General features: G+C 38.5%; 2 protein-coding genes and 1 pseudogene across 8 annotated transcripts in view; 1 reads left to right on the top strand and 2 right to left on the bottom strand.

The window, feature by feature from the left end:
* Positions 1-23,450, top strand: part of HP1BP3 (heterochromatin protein 1 binding protein 3) — a 35,202-nt gene that overhangs the window by 6,869 nt on the left and 4,883 nt on the right. For 6 of the 7 annotated variants that reach the window (XM_075551675.1, XM_075551666.1, XM_075551695.1 and 3 more), the window contains 7 exons: positions 2,046-2,199; positions 3,233-3,392; positions 12,207-12,350; positions 14,236-14,316; positions 15,148-15,299; positions 21,355-21,445; positions 22,161-22,320. In XM_075551675.1, coding sequence (XP_075407790.1) covers positions 2,046-2,199; positions 3,233-3,392; positions 12,207-12,350; positions 14,236-14,316; positions 15,148-15,299; positions 21,355-21,445; positions 22,161-22,320 — 942 coding nt within the window. The remainder of the gene's footprint in view (positions 1-2,045; positions 2,200-3,232; positions 3,393-12,206; positions 12,351-14,235; positions 14,317-15,147; positions 15,300-21,354; positions 21,446-22,160; positions 22,321-23,450) is intronic. The other variant, XM_075551684.1, reaches the window with a different exon arrangement.
* Positions 18,433-18,999, bottom strand: LOC142450145 (protein cornichon homolog 4). Its single transcript, XM_075551737.1, has one exon. It carries the CDS (start codon positions 18,988-18,990, stop codon positions 18,571-18,573), a length of 420 nt encoding a protein of 139 aa, XP_075407852.1. The 5' UTR covers positions 18,991-18,999; the 3' UTR covers positions 18,433-18,570.
* LOC142428818 (small ribosomal subunit protein eS6-like) lies at positions 19,019-19,808 on the bottom strand (annotated as a pseudogene).

The following is a 23,450-nucleotide window of genomic DNA, read 5'->3' as shown; positions in this document are numbered from 1 at the left end:
CCTCTGCTTTTTTTTTCTTTTAAATACCTTGTTAACACTTTGTTTATGCTTCACTGGGTTCCAGGAAGGATTTAATAAGGCAGGCATACAGTGTCATGTAAAACAGGACATGATAGCTCAGTCAAAAGCAGAACCAGAACAGTGTAGAACTCCCTGGCGAATTTCCTAGACTAGAAATTGTTAGGGACTAGAATATGCCCCTTCTTTTCCTCACAGGCATGGGCGGTTTTGAACTGCTGACTTTGGGGTTAGCCGTGCAGTGTGTAACCACTACACCACCCGAGTTCCTTACAAGTTAAAAGTGGGGTTTCATGCCAAAATGAACATTGAAATTTGTGGGGGTTTAAAAATTGACATTACAATGAGAATAGTTGACCAAGCTGTCAAATATTCCACAGCAGCATTTCTTAGTGAAAGATTTTATTGTTGTTTTTTTTTTCAATTTATCATTTTATCGGGAGCTCCTACAGGTATACCAATCCATAATTCAATTCAGATCGTGCACAATTGCTGCCGCCATCCATTTCACCCCCTTTTCTTTCTTCTTGAGCTCCTTGATTATCAACTCTTTATCCCCCTCCTACCCTGCCTTACCCCCTAAGAACTCTTATTATTATATGATTTTGTCATTAGAGATTATCTGTATCTTATACCATCTAATGGATCTGTTCACCTACAATTCTATTGTTCATTCCCCTTGAGTTCTCTGCTACGTTTATCTTCAATTGTACCAGGGCAGACATTTAACAAATATCCTTTCTCCAATCATATCTGGATTTTGTTTTTAAGTCCTAAGATGAATTCTACACCCATATTGGGCCACTCTGGCCTGTGGCGAGAGCACTTTGGGGGTGTGGTGGGTTAAGTTAGATGGGGGTTGAATATGAGAAAGGTGAAGCATTTGCCTCTCTGAAGATGAAAAGTCTCATGAATCTTGAGGTGCAGCAGTTCTAGGCTGCCTTAATAAGTTGCTGTAAGTTGCCATTGACTTGACAGCACGGATTTCGTGGCAGTAGCTTTTGGCGCTGGCAATTAGGGGACACAGGAGCTGGTTTATAAAGAAGTCATAGATGCTGGTGAAGATTATCTTGTCCACCACCGGGACAAGCCAGCTTAACCCATATTTAGCAGCCAGCTGAAGTCGCCAATTATTAATAGTATTTTATTACATTTATTACAAAATAAATAATCTAAAGGGCAGAGAAGGGCTTAGGTATAACATTAGGTTAGTCAACCAAGAATGTATAAACATTTTAAGGGTATACATTGCAAAGAACAATAATGACTTTACGGATTACATGTTTAATCTGTGTATCCTAATGAACTGTTTTTAAGGGATCATGTAGTAAATACATTATTAGACTTTTAACAAATTTTTTCTCTCACAGTTAAGGCATCTAGAAGTCTGAACTCTGGGTCCAGTGCTTGCTTTCTGTTGGTTCTGGGGGGTGGTCCTGTCTTCTTTCCACATTTGTGGGCTGGGTGTCTGTTGGAGTTCTCTGCGTCAATCTACTGAGAATTTACCTGCTCATTTTTTATGATTTTCTTAGGTTTGTATGTTAGTATAAAATGGCTCGTGTTGTATGAGTTTTTTCATTAATATTGCTCACTGCCCCGGAGACCATTGTGATTCATAGCAACTCTCTCTGTAGGACAGAGTAGAATAACTGCCCGGGTGGGTTTTTGAGACTAAATCTTTACGGGAGTAGAAAGCCTCATCTTTCTCCTAAGGAGCGTGGGGTGGTTTCAAACTGCTGATCTTGCCCCACTCATGACAGCTGGGTTTGTTTGTTTTGTCATTGATGTGCAGAGGAGAGCGCTCAAGTGGAGTGAAATGTGAGATGATCTCGTTTTACTTAATTGGGTCAACAACTACTTGAGTAGGCCACTTGAGTGACATAAAGAATGAAAGAAAACCACTCATAATCATGCTGTTTGTTTCAGAACTCATGTGTAATTGAACATTTAGCAGTTTTAGTAAAATAAAGCTTTTACCCTTTGTTAACTTCAGCTGTTTGATTCAGTTCTGTTCACCTGATTTTTAGAGCCAGACATAAGTTCTGAGGAATCTGCCTCAACTGTAGAAGAACAAGAGACTGAAACTCCACCAGCTACATCTAGTGAGACAGAGCAGCCAAAAGGGCAACCTGAGAACGAAGAAAAAGAAGAAAACAAGGCTTCTGAGGAAACCAAAAAGGAGTAAGGAATTATCTTCCTTGCCATTTAGAATGAAAGCCTGCCACCATTTATGGAAAGGCCCATTCATCAGATTGGTTTAAAGCCCGGCGTTGGTTTGATGCTGTTTGGAGTTATTTTTAAAGCTCTCATTTGAAATAGGTTTAAGGAGTTTGGCCTTTTAGAGTGTGTAGTAGGTGGCAGAACAATGGTTTGGGTAATCTCAAAATCATTCTTTTTGGCGTTGGAGTGTTTTTTGTACTTAGAATTTGTTGTAGGAGTGTCCAAGATTTTAAGCATTGATAAAAATTCAATAAGAAATGGAGTGTGACTCAAAATATAGCCTGAATCTGTCTACAGTTTTATCCCCTCTTTTCTGGCTGGAGAGCTCAATCATTTCCTTGAGTCTCATAATTGATCTTAAAAGTTAATAATTACTTTGAACAATAAGAATAATATAGTTACAAATTTTAAGGTGCTGTCCTCGGAATTATTCCTGTTTCATAGATGTAATATTGTGAAATTTTTATTAACTGTATTTTTAAAGTGCTCTACAGTGCATTGTATTTGTGAGATCCATGGAGTGATGATGTTATTATTACTTAGAATAAGTAAGTCTTTGGTCAATATAATCTCAAAATTATTCCAAAACCTTGTGAGGTAGTTGACATTATATTGCTTTTTTACAGCTGAGAGGAGACTGAGGTTCAGATCCCTAAGATTATGTAGCTAATAAATGTTGGAGCCCAAACCCATGTTTTCTGACTTAACAGCTTGAGCTCTTTCCACTGTAACTGTTAGTATAATACATTACAAAAAAATTTAAGTACTGAGCCTTTCATGCCATGGCACTCCTCTTCCACACCTAAACCTAATCTTTTTCCTTCAATTTATAGCACCAAAATTTTAAAAATTTTGTTAATTTTTTTATTTTACTTACTACTTTAGTGTAGTTTGGCCTAAATGGATAACAATGATTTTTATCTTCCCTCGTCGTCGTTTTTCTCTTCCTGACTTTATAATTCTATCTTGCATGTATCAATTCTTTGTTGTACAGTGAGAAAGAGCCATCTAAAGAAAAGGAGAAGAAAGTGAAAAAAACAATACCTTCCTGGGCTACCCTTTCTGCCAGCCAGCTTGCTAGGGCCCAGAAACAAACACCGATGGCTTCTTCTCCACGGCCCAAGATGGATGCAATCCTAACTGAGGCCATTAAGGCAAGTATTTATTTCCAGCATATCATCTTATTTATTCTGTTCATCTTTCGTTTATTTAAAAATGACGTATTTCTGGCCAGACGTCAGTGCCCTGGTGTGTAGTAGGTTGAGTTTTGTACTGCTAATCAAAAAGTCACTGATTTAAAACAGCCATTCCAAGGGAGAATGAGGAGTTTTGCTTCCATACATAAAGCCGGAGAAACTGTAAGGAGCTGTTCTTTTTTGTCCTGTGGAGTCACTAGGAGCAGTAGAATTACTGCAGCAGCAATGTGGGGTTTTTGTTTTCCTAAAAGAAACAAGTGGAAGAATGCCATTGTGAGGTTTGATAAGCCCTGTTGTGGGTTGGTTTTGGATTACAAACTGACTTTTAATAATAATAATAATTTTAGATATAAGAGGTAAATCTGTATATTTTAAAGTAAATCAGTGTACATCATCCTGGCCCGTGGGACCTCTGTGCATGGCCACAAGTCTTTCCCCTACCCCCCTCCTTTGCAATCCAGCATGAAGTGGCCAAAGAGGGAAAAGCAGTCGGGGGCGGGGTGCCAAGATGCTATGATGTCTTGTTGATTTTTTTTAAATTAAATAAGCCATAGCAAGTATCTTTAGCTTTTAAGAAAAAACTCACTTTACTGATATTTGCATGTTGAATGTAACTGTATATACAGCTATGTAAGGAGCACTGATGGCCCTGTGCTAAAATGCTCAGCGAGTAACCAAATTGTTGAGGTTCGAACCTACTGGTTGCTTCCAAGGAGAAAAATACAGCAGTTGCTCGTCTAAAGATTTACAATGTTGGCAGATCTACTCGGTCCTGTAGGGTTGCTATGAATTGGAATTGATTCAGTCATGGATTTTATGCATACGTTTAAACACAAATATGTACATACATATGCATAAATTATATGAGGGGTTTCTTTTTTATTATTAATCATTTTATTGAGAGCTCTTACAAATATTGTAACAATCCATATTTCAGTTACATCAAGCATAATTTTACAAATGCTATCATAATCAATTTCAGTACATTTTTTCTTGAACTATCTGATACCATTTCCCCTTTATCCTTTTCCCACCCCACCCCCCAGGAACCCTTACAGTTAGGTAATATAATTATTTGCTGTTATCTTACACCATCCCATGTATCCATTCACCTGAAATTCTGTTACTCTTTTTCCTCAGCTCTCCCCTGTCCACCCCCTATTCCGGTACACTCAGGCAATCATTACTCCTGTTACTGTTTTTGAAGGGTTATTTATATTGGCTTTCATGCATCCAGTGAGCACTCTTCATTATATAAATGAATATATGCAGGTCTAACAAGATTAATGAGGTAAAACAAAGACCATAATAGTAAGGGGAGGAAATATTAGTTATGTGTCTCACCAGTGCTATACTGCTCCCTAGATTTATCATCCCTTCCGTGTGGCTATTCTGTGAGGGACTGTCCATCTTATGGGTGGATTTTTAGGTCTCCATTTTATCCACACTCCTTCGGAAGAGTTAGATTGTTTTTGAACTTCCAAGGGATTTCAAGAAGGTTGTGGTTAAAAGGAATTAAAATATAATACAATTTTTCCATGAACTTCTTGGAATCTCCTCTTGGAGCTAAAGTTTATTTTGAGGAACCCCTGTGGCACTATTAGGTTAGCATTGGCTTTCTAACCGCAAGGTCGGCAGTTCAAACCTCCTAACAGTTCCATAGTAGACGAATGAGACTGGCTTCCATTAAGATCCATAGCTTTATGTAAACCTTCTATGGGATCCCTATGTGAGAGTCCACTTGGATGAGGTGGGATTTGGGTTTGGGTGATGCAGTGGTTAAAGCATTTGGTTGCTAACCAAAAGGTTAGTGGTTTGAACCCATTAGCCACTCTGAAAGATGTGGCAATCTGGTTTCAGAAAGGTTTACAGCATTGGAAATCCTCTGGGGCAGTTCTAGTTTGTCCTATAGGGGCACTGAGAGTTGGAATCTATTTGAAGGCTATAAGTTATGATACTAGTAAAGTTTTTATTTGAAGTCTGAAAATGTTAGTCAACGTAATGGACTTCAAAGGACCATCATCTCTTTTGCCAAGCTGTGCTGCATTGATAAAAGATAGAAAGTGTCCTGGTCCTTGCAGCCTTGGTTTCATTGTACTGATTGCAGTCTCCACATTGTGACATCACTTCATCTGCTTTCTTCCTTGCCTTTCCTACTCCTACTCCTCCTCCTTTTCTAATTCATTTGAACTTTGTCCTTTGGTAAATACTGCCCTTTTTATCTCAAGTTGTTGATTCTTCAGGTTTATGTCCCTAGAAGTGAGTTTAAACCAATTTGTAGAAGATGGTGGATGGCAGTGGGATCCCCAAATCTATTTGCAGGGTCCTACATGGATTAAGCCTCTGGTGAGTTCCCTCTAATAGGGAGATGAATAGCTTTAATATCAAACAGAAGGTGTTGTGAACCCAATTATGGCAGATGTGATTTGGGTAAAATGTAATACCTGATCATTTGTTCTCTTTTTTTGACATATTTTAAATTTGTTCCAGTCTTTAATATTTCCTCCCCCCCCCCAGGCTTGTGTGGTGTGGGTGGGAGAGAATAACTGGATTAGTGGCTTATTGGGGATATAGGCGGGGAGATTGGAGGGAAATGGGGAGCTAATAATGAATACAAGAGGAAAAAATGTTCTAGAACTGATTGTTGTGTTGATTATACAACTCTTAAAATATGACAGCTATGGAAGTGTTATATATGTGAATTGTCTCTCAAACTATTTTTTTTAAGTGAGTTCAGTTCTAGACCTGAAGGATGATTAAGAGCCATAGCCTCACTCTTACTACCTGACCAGTCAACCTTGTCCTTTTAAAGATTTTGTGCTTTCCAAAGTTTCTCCTACACTTTAAAGTTGTTCCTCGGGATGCAGGAGAAGTGATTTAATCCTCACTCATGTTCATTGAGTCAATTCTCACTCACAGTGACCCTACAAGACAGTAGTAGAACTAATGGTCCTGTGGGTTGCCAAGACTGTAACTCGTTTTTTTGTGTGTTTTTTTCTAATTTAACTTGGGATAAAATTTAGCTAAATAAAATGGACAATCTCAATCATAAAACAGAAAGTATTAAAAACTACAACAAATATATAATGTGTCAAAAGGGAGAACAAATGATAAAATGTTAAATTTTAACCTAGTTGCATTTGCATTAATGTGATAAAAAGGCTATTTATATCCCTGGTCAGTGGTCAGAGGGAATTCACCAGAGTCTTAATCTATGTGGGGGCTGCAAATGGCTTTTGGGGTTTGTTTGTGTCATCCATAGCTTTTTGCAAACCGAGTGCTCAGAATTTAAGCTTTATTACCATTCCCTTTTCCAGCTTTAGATTTTATTATTTACAATCTTTGAATCACACAGGCTGGTGTGTTTCTTCCATATGGACTTAACTGGCAATTGAAATGGCTGCTTGTTTTAAGACAGGATGGTAAGACCGCAGATGCTATTCTTTCTGATCACTGGGCACCATCTGATTTCTTCACTACGCTTTGTTAGAGCACTCATATAGTCCATGATCTCTTCATGAGGACAACTATCGAATAGGCTCGTGTCATAAAACCTACTTGTTCTTAGATTACAACTACAATTAAGTTCAAGCTCAAAATCCATTTTTTTAAATCATTTTATTGGGGGCTCTTACAACTCTTACCACAATCCATACATACATCTATTGCGTCAAACATATTTGTACATTTGTTGCCATCATTTTCAAAACATTTTCTTTCTACTTGAGCCCTTGGTATCAGCTTCTCATTTTCTCCCTCCTTCCCTACCTTATAGATCATTGTAATCGGTTCCCCCTTTCTCCTCCCACCTTCCCCTCCTGGTATGGTTACTCTCATTATTGGTTTTGAGGGGTTTATCCTGGATTCCCTTTGTTTCCGGCTCTTACCTCTACCCCTGTACATGCTCTGGTTTAGCTGGATTTGTAAGGTAGATTTGGGGTCATGATAGTAGAGGGGAGGAAGCATTCAAGAACTAAAGGAAAGTTGTATCTTTCATCAGTGCTATACATCTTTAGCAATGATACATCAGACAAAGGCCTTATTCTAAACATCTACAATACTCTGCTAGCTTCCAAAAAGAAAAAAAGAAACTAATTGCCCACTGAGGAGGTAGGCAAAGGACCTGAACAGTACTCCCCTTGTGAAGCTTTTGGGATTTTCCATATATAAAATCATATCATCTGCGAATAACGATAGTTTCACCTCTTCCGTCCTCGGGCGAATACCTGTGATGTCTTTTCTTTGCCTTATGATGTTATCTAGGACCTCCGGTATGATGTTAAATAAGAGTGGGGACAAGGAGCATCCTTGTCTGGTCCTCTTTTTCAGTGGGATTGTTTTTGTCTTCATTGACTACATTGGCTGTTGGTTTTTCATATATAGCTTGTATTATGTTAAGGGATTTCCCTTCCCATTCCCATCCTCTTGAGTATCTTGAACAGGAATTGGTGTTAATGTTGTCGAATGCTTTTCCCCCACCTGTTGATACTATCATGTAGTTCTTAAAATTTTTTAGGTCAATGTGGCGAATAATACTAATGGTCTTTCTTATGTTGAACCATCCCTGTATCCCTGGTGTGAATCCCATTTGGTCATGGTTAATTTTTTTTGTTTGTATTTCTGTTGGCCAGTATTTTCTGAAGGATATTTACATCAATGTTCAGTAGGGATATTGGTCTGTAGTTCTTAATTCTTGTGGGATCCTTGCCTGCTTTAGGTATCAGAGTTATACTAACTTCATAGAGGTTGAGAGTTTTCTATCTTCTGTGTTCTCAAAGAGTTTGTGTAGAATTGGTGTCAGTTCTTCCCTGAATGCTTGGTAGAATTCTCCTGTGAACCCATCTGGCTTGGGGAATTTTTTTTGTTGGTAATCCCTTGATAACCTTGTCTATTTCTTTTATTGCTGTGGGTCTGTTGAGGTTCTTGACATCCATCTGGGATAGTGTAGAGGGGGAAAGAAAGAGGGAAAAAGCCATGGGTGAGGGGAGCAGGGCACTCACCCACCCAAGGGGAGGGTATTGTTTATATCTCCACAGGAGAGGGAGAGACCAGGCTTCAGCCCTATGCGCCAAGATGTGAATACAACGTACCAGCATGTACCAGGGACCACCACCCCTCGCCCTCTCAGAAGAATGCACTTTGGAGGACAGCACTGGGGCTACAGCTTGGGGAGAGGGGTGCGTCTGATTAGAAAAGCAGAAAGGGATGGAGAGGAGGGAGGGAAGGACATCCTGGCCCACCAAACCCCAAGGATGATATTCCTGCTTGGAGCAGACAGTGTGCACAGAGAGGACCACAGGGTCGGCCCCACCATGAGCCACAACATCCCTCACTAAACCATAGCACTGCGGGGGACAATGCTGGAGACACAGTGCGGGAATTGTGTACAATCTGACCCCATCACGCTGGGGCGAAACACTAAAGGCATGCAACAGAGCAGCAAGGGGAGCAAAGTGATGAAATCCCGGGAAAACCCAAAATAGGCTTTGGCGACAGAGTGTGGCACCCCATCAGACTCGACTGGAAAACACTTGTAAAGGCCAACAAACAGACCTTGAACTATTTATAGACCTTTCCATTTTTTTTGTCAGTGGCTTTTTGTTGTTATTGTTTCTTGATCTTGACTTCTTTTGTTGGTTTTTTTATTTGGCTTTGCCAGGCTTTTATGCTTATTAATGTATTTGCATGTCTTATCTAGATAAGATAGGCAGGATAAATAATTTGAAGATGAAAACAGTGGGGACCAGTGGTTCTGGGAGAAGGGGAGGTAGGAGAAAGGAAAGGGGTGGGGGCCAACCCAGTGGCAAGGGAACAAGTGAACTAAATCAATGGAGAGAAGGGTGTAGGATGCCCAGTGGGGCTTAATCAAGGGCAATGTAGCAGTGAGGATTTGCATCTTCTGGATGGCTAGTGAGCATGAGCATTTTTTCGTGTGTGTGTTAGCCAGTTGGGTGTCATTTTTGGTGAACTGTCTCTGATTATGTCTTTTGCCCACTTTTTAATTAGCTTGTTTAGGATTTTTTTCCTTACTGAGGTGTTGCAGAATTCTCTTGGTTTTAGAAATTAGTTCCCTATCTGTTATGTACTTGCTAAAGAGTTTTTCCCAGTTTGTGAGCTTTTCTTGAACTTTTGATGAAGTCTTTTGGTGTGCGTAAGTGTCTTATTTTCAGTAGTTGCCAGTCATCTATTTTGTATGCTTCCTTTCTTATATTTGGTATCTAGAACATTCTAATGTGATATTTTTCAGAGCAGTTAGTAAAAGTAGCCAGGTGCCATCTAGCTCTTCTGGTCTCTCAGTCCATTAATCTATGAACTAAATTTATTTCCATGTGTCTTTCATTTTGCACCTTAGATGTCAGCTCACAATCTTGAAAGACCCTAGTTGCCATTCACCAAAGTAGGGTGTAGAACAGACTTTGTGGACTAGGATGTCAGCTGACCCTGGTGTTCCGCAAGGTAATGTTCCAAGGCCTAGCGTGTTTGGTTATGCCTAACAAGTTTTCATAACTTTGCCTCTAAATGCTCTACCAGATTCATGGATCTATTTCAACACAGACAAATATCCTCCGCCAAACATGTGTACTTGTAAGTGTACACCTACCCTCCTTCCTTCACCTGGTCAGCCTGTGTGTCTGCCCACTACATGACTTTATTAGTTTGTGTAATTGTCGTATACAGCTATCTTAGTTTAAATTTTAAGGCTTTATTGCAATTTGATTGTTCTTTTATTGAGTACTTCTTTTTTATTAATTTTGCCTGTTTATCCCACTTGGTCAGATGATGATGTTGTTTAAGGTGCCATCCAGTCGGTTCCAATTCACAATAAACCCGTGCACAGCAGAAGAAAGCCCTGCTCAATCCGCACCAACCACAGTCGTTCCTCTAGCCACTGTGTCAGTCTTGTCTCCTATTCTTTTCTGCTGATTTTTACCAAGCGTGGTGCTAGAGTTAGAATAAGAACCACTCAAGTCCTCATTATCAGGGGCTCTGTCACTGGGGTCTGTATCAGGATCGGGACAGAGACATGAGATCAGCTAGGTGTGGTGTACATAGAAAGGAGCAGCCTGTTTTGTCATTTGCAGAATTTCATCAGTCTGCACTAACACAAACTGTAAAATGTTTGCCTTCAGACCGCTCTCTTCCTTCTCCAAGACTTCTTATCCTGTCACCTCCAGATAACTGGATATTATTATAGTCAGAGCTCGCTCTATTCCTGGCTTTTCACTAAGTTAAGTCGGGTACATCATTATTGTGAGATAAAAAGGAGTTAAAAATTTGAAACATAAAACCAAGACAAATATAAACTAGATCTAAAGAATGGTTTGTTGTGATTGTGCATATTTATACAAATATTATCTATGTAGAAAGTGTTCCACTACAGTATACTGTCATGATTTCAGAACACTGATAGCATATTTTGTATCAAATAGTAGTCATGCTATCACCTCCATTTCATTATCAATTTGAGAGAGCACAGAGTTAATTTGTGTTTTAGCATTAGCATTATTTTCAGCTTGACTTTCTTTGCTTTACAAGATCAGGAGTAAATTTTAGTAGGTTACTATAGTTCAGGAACATTTACTTGAATTCATTGTTCTGGCCCATCTGTGAGTTATTTTTCTTTCTCATAAAAGTGTATGAGATACTCTTCCCCCTCAAAAAAAAAAAGTATGCGATACCATTCAATGCAAATCAGCAGGTGCTACATTCAGCTTATAATTGTCCATAAACTTGAAGAACTAGCCCATTTAGATAAACGAGAGATATGTTTTTAAATTTAAAGTATTTGGAAAAAAGTAAACATTTGCTGCCTTTGAGACCTGAGTTAGCTACTTAGTTTTGCATGGGCATTAATATAATGGAGTATAGATAAATAGGGTGGGATTGAGTGAGAGAGAAAAGGGGAATATCGAACCCATTGCTGTGGAGTCCATTCTAATTCATATGAACTGTATAGGACACATCTTCCGTCTTTTGGTTAGCAGCCAAGTGCTTTAACCATTGTATCGCCTGGGTTCCTCATAGTAACAGCCTTTAATTCTGTGTGTGTGTGTTTTTGCAGATAGGTTTCTAAACGGTCAAGTAGATTTTTATTCATGGGGACCCTACAAAACCGGGTAGAACTGCCCCTTAGAACTTTCAAGGTCTAAATCTTTTGGGGAGCCAATAGCTATATCTTAATCTGGCAGAGCAGCTGGTGGGTTTGATCTGTCAACCTTTCATTTAGTACTTGCATGTTTAAACACTGTGCTACTAGGGTTCCTGGAAATGGGAAAGAACATGTTTATTTTAATAGGGTGCTCTCGATGTTACCTGCCACTTCCCTCAAAACTTTCATCACTTGTAAACCCACTTTTGTGCTATTTATTCGGGTTATCTTTATTCTCTGCCAATGCCCACATAGTGCTTACTGCGTGGTACTGGTCTGCCATGAAATGCACGTTGTTGTTTATCTTCCAAATGGTAGAACCTTCTGTTGTCTTCTTCACTTTGATGTGAAAAGTCTGTCTTCTAAGTATAAACTAGGAGGAAGATAGGAGGAGCTAGTTGGTTAACATGGAATTTTGTGCACATATTGCAAGGTCTTGAGTTGTTTTAAGCAACTTAACATTGTTGTAGATTTTTTTTTTTCGTATAATTCTATATTCGTCATAGTCATTGTGAAGCAAAGATATCTGAAATACTCTTGATGCTTTATCTCATGAGAAAAGTACTGTAAGAAGGAAAACTTGTTTCAAAGTGATGTGAATGCCATGGTAAATCGTTTTCTAGGCATGCTTCCAGAAGAGTGGTGCATCGGTGGTTGCTATTCGAAAATATATTATCCATAAGTACCCTTCGCTGGAGCTGGAGAGAAGGGGCTATCTCCTCAAACAAGCACTGAAGAGAGAATTAAATAGAGGAGTAATCAAGCAGGTACCAAATAGTCTACTGTGATTCTAAATTGATATTTAGCAAAGTGTAGGGTTTTTAAAATGTCTTTCTTGCTACTTAAGTTACATTGTGATGTAATTCTAAAATTATGGTTAGTTTTGTTATCTGAGAATACGTTTCTAAAACGTCACTGTCATTTGCCTTCATAGTTAACTATTCTAGCGATCAGAAACAATCCGATAAATGTATAAATTTTTTTCTTCTGACTCCTGATACTAGCAATTGAATTCTCTTTGGCGTTTGCTTGTGCTTGAGCACATGTGTTACTGGAGAAATGGGCTTGAAGGAATCATAATATTCTAACAACAAAAAAGGATGATTGCATGACTTCGGTTTATTGGCTTAAAAGCCTAACTTATATAACTAGACGTGCTATAATTCTAAATTAGTTTTGTAAAAGGGTCTTTTTAACTTATTAGTGTCTAAACCTATTACAACCTATTATGAGCATCTCATCAAAGAAGGCTTGATGACTTGAGACTAAAAAAAATTGGTACTGATTTCAGGCATACATCCATGTTACTTTGTATAGTGTGTTGAAATAACTACCAAGACCCTATAGAAATGGCAGAGATGGTCGGTCCTAAGACCCTATTTACTGTACTCCCAGAATCCTACTGCCTTCTATACCTTGCTGTACTTCCTAGTAAATATAGAACTATGTGCCACTCAAACATTTACACTTTGCTCAGGAACTTTCAACAAATGTAATCCCACAAATGCACTTAATTCTACAATATGGATTTAAACTGTGTAGATATACTTCTATAAATTAAAACAAAACAAAATTTTTTGAAGCCCCTTTATATAAAATACATGCTGATCAGTTGAGTATGTTATTATCCGTAAGACTTCAGCAGCAGTAACCCATTAATACTTTGAGAAGTGAAAAGTACAAGTGAAATTTTGACAGTGATGGGGATTCAGCATACTTAATCCGAACATTGTTCTAGGATCAGCTGTATGCTGTCCTCTGTGTGCCAGAGGCACCAACTGATTTCTGCTGTGTGCCACTTAAATTTTAGTTTTTTCAAAATGTAATAGTTATGCTTAAATAGTCTTTCAAATGATAATTGTTTCAAAGGTGTTACCTAGCCAATGTAATTATTAGAGCCAAAGACCCATTTTATATCATGGTATGTATCAATACAGCTTATGGGCTGGCTTTGTGTTTATCTTTATAAATTTAGTTTGTGATCTTCTCTTACAGGCTAGCTCTCAGTTTGATGCTTAAACAATAGTTAATAGGTTAAAACACATAATATTGAGTTCTAAATTCTTAGAAATGTAGGTAAAGCTAAGCTGTTCAGGATTTGGATCATTGTGAGTCAACTTTAAAGGTCTATGGAAAGTGCTTGGTAAATTGTAGAAATAACTAACAGTATCTACACATTCCATTATGTGCAATGAATTGTTAATTAGTAATTAATAGGTGAACCGATACTAACTAGACTCTAAATTGTTATCAATGACCCATCTTTCCTCCAAGTCAGTAAGGACTTTTTTCAGTTTTGCTAAAAGATTCCATGGGACGTTTTCTTTTGAAAACTTGGAATAGGCCATTTAATCTGGTATCAGTAGCATTCTTACTCAGTTTTATAAAGGGGGGCACAACACGTGAGAGAATTAACTGGGTCATCCAATATTGAATAGCTTGATGATATTAAACAGAGCATTTTGTCTCCAGTCTTTTGACTGCTTATCTGATCTTTATTCCTTATTATCTGAAGTGTTAAATAGTGTTTGACTTTTAAGTCCTGAATTACCATTTTTTGTGATCTAACTAACCTAGTGTAAAGTTTAAATGTAAATACCAGAATAACTTTAGCAGAGTTTGGTTATTATAATTTAAATTGATTTATTTTAGGTAAAAGGAAAAGGTGCTTCTGGGAGTTTTGTTGTGGTTCAGAAATCAAGAAAAATACTTCAGAAATCCAGAAACAGAAAGGTGAGTGCTATTATTAATAAAATTATTTTAAAACAAAGCTGAATGGGACTTACGGACTTGATCTGGACTGGGCTGGGATATCTTCTAATATACAGTTACTCTCTGATATAAAGTTTTCTATTATACACACACACACACACACAAAATAAAACAAAGTAAAAAATGAATGTCGAACCTAACAGTGTGACAGGAGGAAAGTAAAAGGAAATAGAGGAAAGAAGTAGGAAGCAAAGGACATTGATAGAGGTGTAAATACAGGCACGTACATATGTAAACTATCTAGGACAGTTTTTCTTTTTGTCTTATGACTTAACATTCGTCCTCCTGAGACACATAATTCCACCAATTATTTTTCCCTTAATATAAAGAAATACTAATTATTGCAGATGTAATCATGAATATTTTGCTTTTTTAACAACGGAAGATTCTTACACTTTTTTCATAAAACTTTCAAACATTTCAAAGTGAACTTTTGCACATTGCTGATCCTTTTTATTTTGTGTTGTTACAGTCAAAGTGAATTTAGAACTTTAAACAAAGTGTGCCTTGTCTTTTTACTTTCATATGTACCATTCATTCTTTCAAGCTGAGGTTTGTATTTCAAGGAAATTAACAGTTTCCACACATTGCACACATGTTTGGATGTGTGTGAAGAAGTGATAGTTTTAATTTTCAATCAACTGAGCAATAAGTCTTCAGCACAGGGAAATGAGTTTCAAAAATTTTTAATTTTAAATGGATTCGTAAAGCCTTTGAGATAATCTTTAAAAACATTTGAACAGAAAGCTCTCTATTCTGTAATGATGATAACCTTTTGATATTATCTTTCAGAAGACACCTGCAGTGGATCCAGAGCCACAAGTAAAATTGGAAGATATCCTCCCACTGGCCTTTACTCGCCTTTGTGAACCTAAAGAAGCTTCTTATAGTCTCATCAGAAAATATGTCTCTCAGTATTATCCTAAACTTAGAGTGGACATCAGGTAGGAGCTATCAGCTTGGAATTTTAAAATCCACAGACATTTGTTTAGTGGATTTGAAGAACTACTCTTCCCTTACCCGTTTTTCATGAGAAATGAGAAAAATAATTTAGGAGGCATTCGTTTTACCTGAGCTAGTAATAGATGCTTGATTGGCAGGCTTAATTGTTTGCCTCATTGTGTTTTATTTTTTGTATCTCCATGTGTAGTTCCTTTTAAGCTCAAGCTACATCTTTTTATAAGACCTTGATAGGATAACTTTTTACTTTGGTCAGCTATTGGAATATTTTTTTAAATTAATCATTTTATTGGGGTCTCATAAAACTCTTATCACAATCCATGCATCCATCCACTGTGTCAAGCACATCTGTACATTTGTTGCCATCATCATTCTCAAAACATTTGCTTTCTACTTGAACCCTGGGTTGTTGGAATGATAATTGTTGAACTTACTTTCCTCCCAATCCTGCTTAATTTTATTTATGTTGAGCTATGGCTGAGAGCATAAGATAGTTAGACTCTGTAGCATGTACCTTTACATTTAAGTAGCATATTGTCTTCAATATGTAAACACATTCTGAAAGAATTTTAATAGTTTTTTATAAAAATTTCTACTTAAAACATCCTGATGGCATGTATTTTGCCCTGATACAGTTTTAATGCCAGCATTTCCTTGTATGACTAAAAGAAACTATTAGAATTACTGAGGCATTAGCCCAGAAACCACATTTTCAGAAAAACATTTAGTGCTATTCAGAGTGCCAAATTAAAGAGTGAAAGAGTGTTAAAAGAAAGGGGAAAGCAAGAGCAGAAAGCTTAAATTGTATTTGGTGATATTTCCATATTCGTACAGTGGTAGTAGCCACTGCTGCAACTGAGTCTGGAATACATTGTTTGATGTCCCCACACTGGGAACATTTCGCTTTCTCTCTCTGTATTCTCTACTTTGTGTTGTCTGGAAACCACATGTCCCGTCTTTGTGTCCTTGTCCTTAATAGGTCTACTCAGATAGCTAACTGCACTCCAAATGTGACCTTAAACATTTCCTATGACCATCTGATGTTGAAACAGAATGTCTCTGGCGCAAATGAACCCAGAGACCTTTTCCCAAGACTCTTTCCCTTCATTGCTGTGAAGTCATACTGCTTTCTTCTTTCTCTGACTAGTGCAGTTCTGTCATGCACACTTGTACGCTGGAGATTCAGCTGTATTGTTAGGTACTATCAAGCTGGCTTGTGACCCAGAGCAGACTATGTATAACAAAAAGGAACAAAGCATCCAGTTTTCCTCAGTTTTCTATTTGTGCCCCTTGTGGCAGCCCTCTGTATCAGTCCCCTCGTTGAGGTGCTTGCTCATCTTCCGACCTACCTACCTTACCAGGGAAACGGTCCCTTCTGATGTCCATGTCTTTTGCTTCCTACTTCTTTCCTCTATTTCCTTTTACTTTCCTCTTGTCACACTGTTAGGTTCGACATTCATTTTTTACTTTGTTTTATGTTGTGTGTGTATGTGTGTGCGCGCAATAGAGAACTTTATATCAGAGAGTAATTGTATATTAGAAAATAGCCCAGTCCAGATCAAGTCCGTAAGTCCCATTCAGCTTTGTTTTAAAATAATTTTATTAGTAATTATCACTAGTGCTAAGCCCAAGTCGTCTTGTCCCCACTTCTAAGGAGAATTCTGGCTATACTTTTTCCAAGACAGATTTGTTTGTTTTTCTGACAGTCCATGGTACTTTGAGAATTCTTCACCAGTGCCATAATTCAAATGCATTGATTATTCTTTGGTCTTCCTCATTTATTTCCAACTTCCACATTCTTATGAAGCTATTGAAAATTCCAAGGCTTAGTCTCGGAAGTGACATCGCCTCTCTTCGGCACTGCAAAAATGGCCTTGGACCAGATCTTTCCAGATGGATTCGCCACTTTAGAGGTGCTATTTCCAGCAGGAAATTTCCTATTTCCATGAACTCCAAAATGGTGGGGAAAGACTGAGGCATGTAATCTTTGATCTTCTCAGTTAATGCTCGAAAGTCCTTGCTTTCAGCCTTCAAGATTGTATCATCCTCCTGTTTCTTGTTCTTCGTATCACCCAGCCGTAGATTGTAGGACTAGCCTACAGATTGAGCAAGTCTGGTCAGAGGATACACCCTCGTTGCACAGCTTTCCTGATTTTAAACCATACAGATGCCCTTTTTCTGTTGAAACAACTGCCTCTTGATCGATGTACAAGTTCGTGAGCACAAGAAAGTGTTCTGACATTCCTGTTCTTCTCAAGGTCATCCAGTTTGTTATGGTCCACACAGTCTTAATGCTTTTGGATAGGCAGTGAAGCAGAGGTAAACATGTCATCAGCTATGCTAGTTCATGTTCCACATCTTCTGAATCTGGCCTCAACTTCTAGCTGTTCCTGTCACTGTACTGCCACCACTGATGATGTATGATCTTAAACAAAATCTTAACTTGTGTGCAATGTCAGTGATACCATTCTATAGCTTGAGCATTCAGTTAGGTCAGTTTCCTTTGGAATGAGCACAAATAGAGTCAGTTGACCAGGTCCTCTGAATTTCCTAGCATAGAGGGGAGTGAGTGCTTCCAGGACTTCTTCAGCTTTCTGAAACATTTCAATTAGTAGTCCATCATTTCCTGGGACCTTGTTTTTGGCTAATGCATTCAGTGCCACTTGAACCATCCTCCTTCAGTACTATTGGTTCTTGCTCATATGCTACCTCCTGAAATTGTGGGCTGTCTGCTAGTTCTTTTTGGCACAGAGACTGTATTCTTTCCATTTTCTCTTGATGCTTCCATGCTTCCTGCATCGTTCAATAATTTGCCCGTAGATTTTTTTCAAAATTGTTTGAATTTCTTTCTTTGGTTCTTTCAGTTTCAGAGATGCTGAGCATGTTCTTCCTTTTTTGGTTTTCTAATTCTAGGTCTTTGCACATTTCATTATAATATTTTTCTTCTCAAGCTGCCCTTTGAACTATTTTATTCACATCTTTGACTTCATCATTTTTATTTGCTACTTTACGATTAATCACTAGTTTCAGAATCTCTTCTGAGAACCATTTTGATCGGTTCTTTTTTTTCCTGTCTTTTTTTTTTTTTTAATACTTTATATGGTAAAAATACAGCAAAAATAGTTTCGTCTTTTTTTTTTTGTTCAAAGAGGAAAAATATACTGCTATGGTCACTTCCTAAAGATGATTGAAGTAGTCTCGGTCTCCTCAACTGTGCACTGTAGTGTAGGCGGACTTCACCTGGGCTCTCCGGCTTCAGTCGTTGATCAGCGCTAGAATCATGCTATAGAGATACATGAAGAAGCACAGCAAGTGAAAACCAAGCTTGATCATGGCTTCTTTCATGTGTGACTTCAGCTGCCCTCGATTGTGTATTTCTGTTGGGTCAAACACTCCCATGTTACCACTCGGCACCATAATGAACCGATATACATTCCAAGTGGCAACAGGCAAGTTGAGGAGAAAGATGAACCAGTGCAGTGAAACTAGCATTAATACAGTGACAATGGTATGGCCAATTACTTCTGGAATTACCCACTTGTTTAATTTCGAGCAACATGATCTAGCATTAATGTAATCACATTCTAAATCAGACAAAGTAATTATGAAGTAGACGGAGAGGAAGATGAGCGCGCAACAATCGAGAAGGGAAAAGACGAACACCACAGCCTCCATCCTCTTCCGCCGCCATTTTCCTGTCTTTTTAATGACCTTTTGCTTGCTTGCTTTTTTTCTTAGAAACCTGTTTACTTTTGACAGGACTCAGGCAGAAGTTCTCAGAGAGCGACAGCCTCTGTCTCTTGGCAGTCTGTTCCTGATGTTTCTCTTTGGCCTCCTTCATTCTGTTGACCAAAAGCTTGGCATATTCGGCAGCCTTCTTGTTTTTCTTGGTGTGCTGTTTCTTCAGGGTTATGTGCCAGCACTTGTGCTACCGGATACGTGGAGTCACGAGACTCTGAATCTCGAGGGCTTTGGTCCTGGGTTTCTTGCCTCTTTGGTATAGAGGTTTTCCCACAGCATACTGATGGACGTCATCTTTAGAGAGATTGAATGTCTGCAATATCTTCTCGCTCTTTGGGCTCCCAGGCAACGAGGCACAGTTGTATTAGTCAGTCCTAGGATGTTTATCTCCCCCCCTTTTTTTTGGACAATAACCAAGCTGAGAATGCTCAGATTGGCATCCACAATGCAGGCCAGACACATTTGTGCTTCCTCTCTCCAGTTCTTGGTCTGTAACAGGAGTGCCCCTTATTCAGCAGCAGCCAGATGCAGCCGTGGGTCAAGACACCTTGCTTGATGGGAAAACCTTGCTTGTCATTCCCACCACTGATGTGGACAGCATACCCCTTCCATTCATCACCCAATGCCTCAGCAGCAACTTCTGTGGCCATCCCCTTCTCCTAAAGGGTGCAAACTTTTCATTCATCATCCACTTCAGTGAGTTTCTGGCAGTCAGTGACTGGGAAGGAGATGTTCAGCTGAAACCTCTGCATTGCCATGGGAAAGAGCCGACCTTTTGCTTTGTTTGTGCGTTCATCAGTCTTGATCTCCTTCCACAGCTTTTTAAGTCTTCTGTCGTTAGTGTTCTGTGAAACAAATCTGTCCCTAATAGGTTCTCGAAATTCAGGTGGGATAGACTCATGGTCATATTCATATTTTGGCTCTCATGTACTTGTTGTAATTTTCTTTAGCTTTATCCTGAACTTACATAACTTACAGTCAGCCTGGTCTGGTTTTAGCTGTTGCTCCATTGTGTCTTCCCACAGATGTAGTTACCAATTTAATTTCTGTGTATTCCATCTTTAGTAAAGCATCATATAGTTGCTTTTTGTGTTGTTGAAAATGTAATTTGCTATAAACAAATCATTGATCTTGCAAAATCCAGCTTCGTTTCTGTCACCAAGTCCTTTTTTTTTTCTGAGCACCCCCCAAGTCCTTATTTTCCAATTACTGTTCCTTTCTCTGTTTCCTACTTTTCATTCCAAGCACCCAATAATCATCAGTGCATCTTGATTGCTTGTTTGATCCATTTCAGACTGGACTTGTTGGTAGAATTCTTAAACTTCTTCCTCACTAGCTTTTGTAGTTGGTGCAGGAATTTGAATACTAGTTACATTGATTGGATTTCCCTGGAGGTGGATAGATACAATTCTATCACAAACAACATTGCGCTTCATGATGGAGTCACCAAGATCCTTTCTGACAGTGAATGTTCCCTGCACAGTAAATCATAATGTTTTTCTGATTTGAAACAGCCAGTGCTAGTACACTTTAGCCCACTAATCTTTATGCACTCCATTTCATTTTTGACAACTTCCAATTTTCCTGGATTCATACTTTCCACATTCCTATCATTAATAGATTTTTTGCAGCTATTTCTCTTTACACCTTGAGTCATGCTGTACCAGCAAATGAAGATCCTGAATGTTTCACTCCCACAGGCTTTTCCTGATTCACATCACCATGGTTGCCTCAAGCAATCAGCTGCTCCTCGGTCATAGTTCAAGTGCCCTGGGGACCCGTGGGGCCCATCCTCTGGCACTGTCTCTGACAGTGTGCTGCTTTCAGATTCTAACAGTGGTTCCAAGCTATGCAAAAGGCTTTCAATAGCTCCTTTCTTCAAACTGGGGAGCCTAGTCCTTCATTGTTTTAATCTGGAAGCTCCCCTAAAACCTGTTCACTTTGGGTGACTGGTGGCATTTGAAATACAAGTGACATAGCTTCCAACCTCACTGCAACTCAGACTGCACCACAGTATGACAAACTGACAGACCGGTGATGGGATTAGTTGATAGGATTTTAGAATGCTATGGCAATCTGGAAAGTAGTTCCCAATCATATTAACTGCAGGTAGTATCAGCTTAGGAGGAAGAAATGCATTTGTTTTAGAATGCTAGCAATGCTTACTACTTTATTGTTTACTTTAACAAAGTATTATGTATAAAAGGAATCAGAACTTTACATTTGGGACTAACCCTAGATCTGTTTATTCAATTTCTTTTCAGTAATTATCTCTGCCCTTTTCTTCTCCCCCTGCAGGCCTCAGCTGTTGAAGAATGCTCTACAGAGGGCAGTAGAGAGAGGCCAGTTAGAACAAATAACTGGCAAAGGTGCTTCAGGGACATTTCAGGTTAGAAGGCTTGGTTGTAGTGTTTCTCAACTTCTTTGATTCCAGGGCCTCTATGTAAAAACAACTACAGTGAACCAATTCTATTATCAATATCAATAACAATTTTGTGGAAAATGACTTTTCAAAAATATATTTTAATCAGAGGTATCATTTTTGCAAATGTCTTAAGACATTATAGAAGACAGCTGGTATCTGTTCTAAAAATGATTTTTTGATAAATTCTATGAAGAAAACTCAACCTCAGAAAGAAATAATAGTTAGAAAACAGAATGTGATATGTCCCCTTTACCTTTTTTTTTTTTTTAACTTTTACCTACAACTGTTTAAATGGGTTAAAGGCTTGTTTTTATAATTACTTTACTTTTCAGACTTAAAGAGTATTCTCAATGTTACCTTAATTTACTGGGAGCATAACAGGTTAGCTTCTTTATTAGAGTAGTTCTGTTAGTATCTTTGGGTAAAGTTCGCCATTTCTGTTTTAGTTTGGAAGGAGGGGGCTGAATGGAAAAAGAAACTATTCATCAGCGGGTTGGAACTCCTTGGTTTGGTTGAATACCTGGTGAATGGGAAGGGAAAGCCCTAACCTGACAATTCATTGTAAAACGTGTCTGTGCTGATGCAGGAACTCCAACCCACCTGGTGCAGAGGAGTCTTGCCTTGACCTGCTTTGGGAGAGTGTTGTCTTGATGCTTTTCTCTTCCTCCTTGGAAAATAGCTGAAGAAATTAGGGGAGAAACCCCTGCTTGCTGGAAGCCTGATGGAATATGCCATCTTGTCTGCCATTGCCGCCATGAATGAGCCGAAGACCTGCTCCACCACCGCACTGAAGAAGTATGTCTTGGAGAACCACCCGGGGACCAATTCTAACTATCAAAGTAAGACTCTGGATATGTGTAAGGGGGACTTTTTTTGTGAAAAAAGTAAAACGTGAAAACAATACTGTGAGTGTCTAAAGCAGTAATTACTGACTGGTAGTCAAGAGGGAACAGCTCTACAGACTGGCCATTTGCGAAAAGGAAAGCAAAGATGGTTGTGTTTTGTGTGTCTGCTGAAGATCAGAAGTTTGTTTGTATTAAGTAGATCCATAGGTTTGAAACACCTCAAGAATTTTATCCCTCTGTATACTTCTGAACGTTTGTGATATAAAAGCATGTAATTTCACCATGACATCAAGCCAGTGTTTAAGAATGTTTTCTACTTAGATTGTTTCTTATTGACTTAAATCCGATAAAAACATTCAAAAAGGAGGTGATTTGGATTAAAACCTAATCTTATAAACATTATCACAGATAAAGTGGTGAGATTATGTAACTTGCTTAGAATGTGAGGAATTTAGGAATTAAGTGGCAAAATGCAGATTAGTATATATTAAACAATATTTTGAAATAACGACTTTACGAATGCTTTCTGGTTGTTACCTACTGTAAAGGGATAGATTATGTTTTTGTTTTCTTACTGTATTTAAGATTCCTAGTCTCTAGTTGTGCATATTGACCTTTAGAGTCTATTTTACTTTTCTCTGTTGGCCAAGTGTTACAGAAGAATCTAATTGGGCTTATTAACCTTTCTGCTGTCACTGGTTTGACTGCTTGGTTTTGAACACTGTCACCACACAGTATCTTTTTATGGTGGCTTTGCATTAAGATTGGTGAGGCCTCGAGGAGCCACCGTAGTGTTTTGTTGTGTAACTGCTGGTCAGTAATGAATTGGTTGTAGTCGACTTTCTTTTTATTCATCGTCCTTAATAATTGTCGTGCACTGAGCAGATGTTGAAGGAATGTGAATTCTGGCTTTCCAGTCGACAGTTAACCCTGTCTGTGTATCCTTAGGACAAGTCACTGATCATCACTTTAGTCTCCTATCTCCACGTACATGAAATGAGAGCATTTGAAACTCTGTGGTTTCTAAATTTAATCGAGCACTTAATAAATGTTTAGTGAAGACGCTAATACATTTACCCACAAAGTATTCATTCAGCACATGTGAAATATTCAAGGGGCTTCAA

Source organism: Tenrec ecaudatus, chromosome 1 (assembly GCF_050624435.1).
Source record: "Tenrec ecaudatus isolate mTenEca1 chromosome 1, mTenEca1.hap1, whole genome shotgun sequence".
In the NCBI taxonomy this organism is placed as follows: domain Eukaryota; kingdom Metazoa; phylum Chordata; class Mammalia; order Afrosoricida; family Tenrecidae; genus Tenrec; species Tenrec ecaudatus.
Note: the sequence above shows the minus strand (reverse complement) of the source record. Positions and strands in the feature narration are given on the sequence as shown.

Excerpts from the sequence above, each read along its gene's own strand:
- LOC142450145 (XM_075551737.1), bottom strand. The coding sequence starts at position 18,990 with ATGGAGGCTGTGGTGTTCGTCTTTTCCCTTCTCGATTGTTGCGCGCTC.